We start from the raw sequence: 7027 nt of genomic DNA, 5'->3' as shown, positions 1-7027 counted from the left end.
GTATGGGACTGACGGAAAGGTCTGTCACCGCCCCGTTCTGCATGCTGCAGCGAAGTGTACTTGCCGATGACCTAGTTGATGTCATCATTTACCCAGAATGCTTTGCGTGTAAATAAAATGGCTCCGTCTGTGTTAAAATATATTTTTAAAAATTTACAAAACTAAACAGCCTACAGTATTTTTACAGTCGTTATTTTGCAGTTAAAATAAATGTTTATCAAATACAGTTTAATGATACAACTAATCATGGATCCCTTTTAAAGTCTTGATCAAATCTTAGAAATACTGTGAGCATTAATCACTGGTTCACACATGGTTTCTCTGTGTGAACTTCTTCACAGTGCACCAGGCCACTACCATCTGGCCATGCACGTCTGTGCACTTCTGACCACGGCGAGCTCCCTTAACCAACTCGATGAGATGGTGCAAAGTGCTGCAGCTGTGTTTTCGAGCCCCTGCACCGGTCCGAATGTGGAGAAGCATTTCAACAAACTGCAGTCTTTGATGCTGAGGAACGGACTCCCCCAATATGACGACAGAAAGGCCAACATCCTGATGGAATACTTAGATGTGTTTAAAATGTGTGAACTTCTCACTTTGATTCTCGAATGAACCCAGTGTTTAGTTAGTATACAATACATACTATTGCATTTAGTACAAATAGCCTTTATGAAGCTGTTCATCTCTTCTGAAGGTTATATCGAATCTTTGTTGTGTTGGTTTTTTTTTTTTTTTCACATCAATTAGAAACCATCGTGGAAGACCAAGTTTGGACTATGACACAGAAGCATGGTCAGAAAAGCCCCTCTTCAGCTTCATGGAAAAAAGAAACAGTAGTACTGCAAAGGCCTGATGGATCACATGACCAAACACCATCTGCCTTTCGCTGGACTGTGGACACGGATAATGTTAGGTTAGGGTTGTGCTTTTTATACAAAGTTAAATAAAAGTTATAAGCGTTTCTTTTTCACTGACACTTCTCCACAACTTTCAGCGTGTCCACAGGTGACCTCGGACGACACGGGACTGGAGAAGTGTACGAGGAAGCATCCAAGGAATATGCTTATCTCAGAACCCTGCCGAGACAAGTCATTTATTTATTTATTTAATTATTATTTATTTTTCTCACTTCTGACACTACTGATATCTGAATGTGCAGGTGTTTCTGTGGTTGTAACTTATCCTGTAAACTTTTATAGAACATTACGGAGAGCAGCGCAGCCGTGGTCAGTCAGTGGGACGAGAAGCACATTGGTTTCCTGACTCGGTTGGATGATTTGATCGCTCGATATGAGAGCTGTGACACCGCCTCACTGAGGGAGTACGAGGAGGCAGCTGCTGACCAAAGTTTACCCTCATCGATCAGCCGTGACAAAGACAGAACGCGTGGAGAGGGGTGTATAGACCACCTTTCATTACACGAAACTTACCAGGTTGGTGACAGCTGTTGAACATTCAACCCAAAACAGATTTATGCTCAAAATACTTACATGAATATAGATGATAGATTGTTTCAGGAAGTGTTATTTTGTTTACTGAATGTTAGGATATAACAGTACTTGTACTAATCAAGTATTGTTGTCTCCATTAACAGTCTCTAAGGACATTTCAGACTCTGACAGTTCAGACTCTGACAGTTCAGACTCATGATTCCAGCTGTGCCATGTGTTCTGACTGAACTCCCCAAACCTGGATCCAGTGGAACCACCTGGGTGAGTCTGGATAAATGCAGTCCAACTCTTGTAGTCCTGCACACCAGCTGTGCCGTGTAGTACTGTTTAAACCAGGGTTGTTATAGTTAACTAAAACTAACTAAATAACGAAAGCTGAAATTGAAAAAAACGTTTTAGTTAACTGAAATAAATAAAAACCGTAATAAAATGAAAAAAAGATAACCAACTAAAACGGTATAATCTTTTTACAAAACTACCATATTTATTCGTGAATAATATGATCTTATGTATAATACGACCCTTTTTTGAGCTTAAAAAGCATAAAAATTTAATCCTCAAACTACCTCCAATTTCATACAGACTTCAAGATTTTTCAGCCTTTGCAGTCTTTATAATATCAGTAAAATGATCATTGGACTGTTCATTTTATTTTAACAACATATGTACTAAAAGTTATTTTGACAACAAATACAGTATTTATCAGCTGTAGCAGCATCATATGAATTCTGGCATTTTGCACATAGTCCACCAGGATGCGCCAACACAAAAGTCAGAGACTTCACATAAGATTTGGGCCATCTTCTGGGGGAAAAGCAGATTACTTCCTACTCGCGAGCGCCCCCTCTGGTGTGGAAACTTTTTTCAGGGATATAAACTTTTTCAGAACACCGGTAGACGGCAGTCATTATAGACGGGCATGCCTGTTTGTTGTTCCAGCAGCGGTTCGGTCACACGCTGATGTCATTAGTTTATTATCATTACTGCAGGACTGCCTCCCCCCACCATTTTTCCCACATCATGTCGCCTGCTTGGATCTGTTATTATCTCACTCTGAAGCATGGAGGAGTGTCAGAGGTGAACTCGTTTCAACTGCTTTTCCGGATTCAATAATTTTGCCGATATTTCAGTTAAAATACATAAGTAAAAACATTTATCTGAGTAAAATACTACCCCCCAACGTAATGATTTTACAGATTAAATTTTACGTATTATACACGAATAAATACGACTAACTAAAATTATGGATGGAATATCCTTAAGTTTTAATGTTTGTCAATTTATTTTGAGACATGTGGATCTTTATTCATTTCTTTATTTTTAAATTAAGTAGTTTCACCTTAGCTGTGGTCTGTAACAATACTTGTTTACAGTCTGCTGCTGCTCAGCATCACCTGCTAAATGACGACAACAAAGTTGGGAGAAAACTGCAATGTCCACTTTGGGATTTTTTTGAATATGATGGGAGAAAAATCAAAACAAGTGTCTTGTAGTGGAAACAGGTGATAAAACAGGTGGAATACTTCTCAAGGGAAAAACTGCATGAATCAAACTCACACAAGATGTCTAACTATGACTATCTTGACCTGCTAGCTTCTCTCAGTAGCTCCTGTGAAAAACAAGCAACAGTTAGCACCAGGTTGTTTGTCATCGTCCTAAAATAATCGCCCAAGTCCTTAGTTGGCAAAATTGAGTTATGCAATTATTTTAGTAAGGTGTCGCTATAATGGACTGCTTTAACTAGTGACCAAAGAACTAATAAAACTAATGCTAGAACTAATAAAAACTAAACTAAAACTAAGCATTAAAAATGCAGTAACATAAAAACTAGCAAACTCACTGTAAAAACTAATTAAAACTGAATTAAAAAGAAAAAAAGTCACAACGAAATAAAACTAACTATTTTCATCATTTCCCTCCACAGATCCAATGTGAACATTGGTTCCATAATCAGTGCGTGTCGATGGACAGCGACAGCTGGACCTGTTCAATGTGTGTCTGAATATGCTCCAACAAAATCTAAATCTTTATAGACAACAAATTCACTGGATATGTTGTTGTTGTTAGAATATCACTAAAAGAATCTGATTCTAAGAAGTGTTTCTACTTTTATTTGCCTGATGTCATGATTTTGTGTTTATTTTTTAATTTTGTAATTATTTTTGAAACGCCTGAAACTTGGTGAGCGACACCCTGAAAGTGAGTAGTATGGAATAAAAGTCACTCAAATATGGCCACGTTTGTCTTTTTATTTGTCCAATAAAATCCAGGAGAGAATTCTTAATATCTGGGCAGGTGCAACAATAAAAAAATAAAAAATTTAAAAAAATCATATACTTTTATTTAGACAGGTAATCCCACTGAGACATGCAGGCTCATGTACATCAGTTGCATAAAATGTTGAAATTTAAAAGGGAGCAGAGTTAAAACAAAACCTAAAACAGGTTTGAGATTTTCTTTAAAATATGCTTAGAAAGTCCTGGTAGGATCAGAGTGGACAGAGGTGCAGCTGTACCACAGGTGTAAAGGTTGACATTATCTCTGATCTGAACAGAAGCAGGTTTCTGAATTAGGGGATGGCTTGACTGCAGTAAATAAAGCAGCATGGTGGACCATTAACCACAATCTTCAGCGTGCACTGAGTCAGCTTCTCAACTGGAAAAATAAAAAAAGGTGAAATGCTTCCTCTGAGTCCGTCTCAAGCAGAGGAGCTCAGATCCCCAAGTTCTGTTCATGAGTGAAGATGTCACAGAGCTGGAGAAGGACAAACTAATCCAGGCTTCAGCCTCAGTAATGAGGGCGTTGCTTCAGTCTGTTGTGGGATGTTACTGGTCTGATTATTCCAACCCTTACCTGCTGACAAGCCAGTTACTCCTAAGACTCCAGATTACAATCTAAAGGCGACTGGCCCCACATTTCTGTGGGTCTGTGGACTGTCTCCTGTTCAATACACACAGCTTAGACCAGAAGAGTCCAGTCCTGGTCCTCCAGGGCCCCTATGCTGCCAGTCCCAGCACACCTGATCTGAATGAATGGGTGACTAACAGCTACTGCAGAACTTGAAGAGCTAATTTAGTCATTGTTTCAGGTGTTTTGGAGAACAAGTAAAACATGCAGGATAGCCCCTGACTCAGACTGTAGAGACTTTAAAATCCCTGCAGCTTTTTAATATGAACTGCGTCAGATCTCCACAGATGTAATGCGTACATGACATCAGATGGTTCTGGTTTGGACCTGCAGGAACTCGTCAGGCGTTTCTCTCTGACGGAGGGATGTACTCCAGACCAAGGTGAGCAAAGATATCCTCCTCTGAAGAAGCTCTGAGATATTTTCGCTGTAAGGGAAACAAAAAGTCACATTTTTATTTACCAAACTTCAACATTCGAACATTAAGAGATCACAATCAAAATGAGCTTAGATCATCCTGTATAAAGTACCACAAAGTGATACTTGAGTAAAAGTACAAGTATCTTACCCAAAAATTACTTTGGTAAAAGTTAAAGTCTCCTTTAGGAATATTNATAAAGTACCACAAAGTGATACTTGAGTAAAAGTACAAGTATCTTACCCAAAAATTACTTTGGTAAAAGTTAAAGTCTCCTTTAGGAATATTACTTGAGTAAAAGTACAAGTATGTTACCAAAAACTTACTTTGGTAAAAGTTAAAGTCTCCTTTAGGAATATTACTTGAGTAAAAGTCTTAAAGTATCTGATATTTGTTGTACTTAAGTTTTAAAAGTAAAAGTATTGATTTAAAATGAGCATTTAGATTTTCTATAATGACATTTATTAGGAGGTGACCTCCACAAAAAAAATGCAGAAATTACCATGTCGTTTTAAATAATGTTTAATTTATGTTAAATTTAGGATGACTAGTTTGTTTCAGTTTAAATACATATATCAAAACTGCACAAACATTTTCCCCAAAATGAAAATCTGAGGGCTGCAGCCAAATGCAATAATATAATTCATGAAATAAAAATACCTCCTCTAGTTTTAAAAATACTTTCCTTTTATATTTAATGATTAAGCCAGCATGGACAGTATTTATTTTTTACAACAAGCTGGAATGAAAACAAGCAAAAATGAAATAAAAGTAACGACTTTCTACTTCTTGCCCTTTTTTTAAACGTAAGAAGTAGAAGTAAAAAGTAGGCTGAAATATAATTACTCAAGTAAAGTACAGCTACCCAAAAATTCTACTTAAGTACAGTAAAGAAGTACTTGTACTTAGTTACTTTACAACTCTGGCTTTAATGCTGGACTTGGTGTAAATGTGTTTGAGGACCAGTCCTCCAAATGTCTACAAAACTTTTTTTTCCTTTAAGTCACTATGGAATTAAACTCTCAACCTCAAACAAATTTTGCTGACAGGAATGATAAAGACTCCCATACAGACTTTTGGTGTTTGGTGATAAAACTTCTAATGCTCAGATGACTTCAGCTGAATAATGAAAGCTGTTCCACATGCAGGTAGGCAGTGGTTTCCTGTTTACCTGCTTGTTGTCATACAGGGCGTGGCTGCTCAGACACATGGCCTTCTCGTACCCTGCCCACCGGCGCAGCTCCCTCTCAAACAGCTGCAGACAGCATCTCATCAGCAGACAGCAGAATCAGGAAAGAAGAGCCCGATCCGTCCCAGCAGAGACTCACCTTGGATCCGGTCCAGCCCAGCAAAGCAAAAGCAAACTGGCTGAAGGGAGAGACCACCAGGTCCACTCTCACAGCCCTCCACGGTCTGGTCTGCTCATCTGACCTCTGTTCTCCTTCCACACGCTTCGTCACATCCTGCACAGCTGCTTGGTTCTCCACGCTGTGCAGCTTAAAGATGGACAAACATCTCTCAAAGCGGTCCATGTTGGACGGAGGGCGACCGGGACCCTCCTTGGACTCCAGGTACGAGTTTCTTGTAGTTTTCTGGTACAACAGGAAGTCCTGTGAAAAAAAAAAATCCACAGTATTCACTGACACAACTCACACCACCTGTCACCTATACCAGAGGTACAGGCTCAAATCCTCAATCTGCTGCATCATCATCAAACTTTAGCTCAGTGGTGTCCAAAGTGTGTCCTGCATATTTTAGGTGCTGCCCTGGTTTAACACAGCTGAACCTAAGGAGTGCCTAATTAGTAGGCTTCTGCAGACCCTGATGACATAGGGCCTTTCCCAATCAGTGGCTACACGCTCGCTCTACTCACTCAGTTTGTGTGCCCGTGGAGGGTTGGCCATATTAAGTCCCATCTGAAACCAATTACAGACAAGGGCGAGGAAGAAGAACCTCAGCTGCTAGCTTTAGCGTGAGCCTCGATACTATCACCATATACTGTATATGTATTAGCTCAGCACTACACATTCTCCTCTCATCACTGAGGTCCTCCATCCACATGACAGAGAGGAAAACGCAAAAATGACTCAGGCTGCAACTGAAAATATGGATGGAGGACCTCAGTTTAGCTTGTTTGTCGAGCTAGCTCCGAGCTAATACATATAAGGCAATATAGCGTGAGGGCAAGTGCGAAGGCTAACAGGGTAAGCTGAGGTTCTTCTTCCATGAAGCAGCTCTGTTGTCCTCCATC

General features: G+C 39.4%; 1 protein-coding gene across 1 annotated transcript in view; it reads right to left on the bottom strand.

The window, feature by feature from the left end:
* Positions 1–3686: 3686 nt before the first annotated feature.
* Positions 3687–7027, bottom strand: part of polm (polymerase (DNA directed), mu) — a gene marked incomplete in the record, with an annotated part of 17590 nt that continues 14249 nt past the window's right edge. Inside the window, 3 exon segments of the mRNA XM_014020979.1 lie at positions 3687–4785; positions 5948–6031; positions 6105–6386. Coding sequence (XP_013876433.1) covers positions 4699–4785; positions 5948–6031; positions 6105–6386 — 453 coding nt within the window.

Source organism: Austrofundulus limnaeus, unplaced genomic scaffold (assembly GCF_001266775.1).
Source record: "Austrofundulus limnaeus strain Quisiro unplaced genomic scaffold, Austrofundulus_limnaeus-1.0 Scaffold274, whole genome shotgun sequence".
Taxonomy (NCBI): Eukaryota; Metazoa; Chordata; class Actinopteri; order Cyprinodontiformes; family Rivulidae; genus Austrofundulus; species Austrofundulus limnaeus.
Note: the sequence above shows the minus strand (reverse complement) of the source record. Positions and strands in the feature narration are given on the sequence as shown.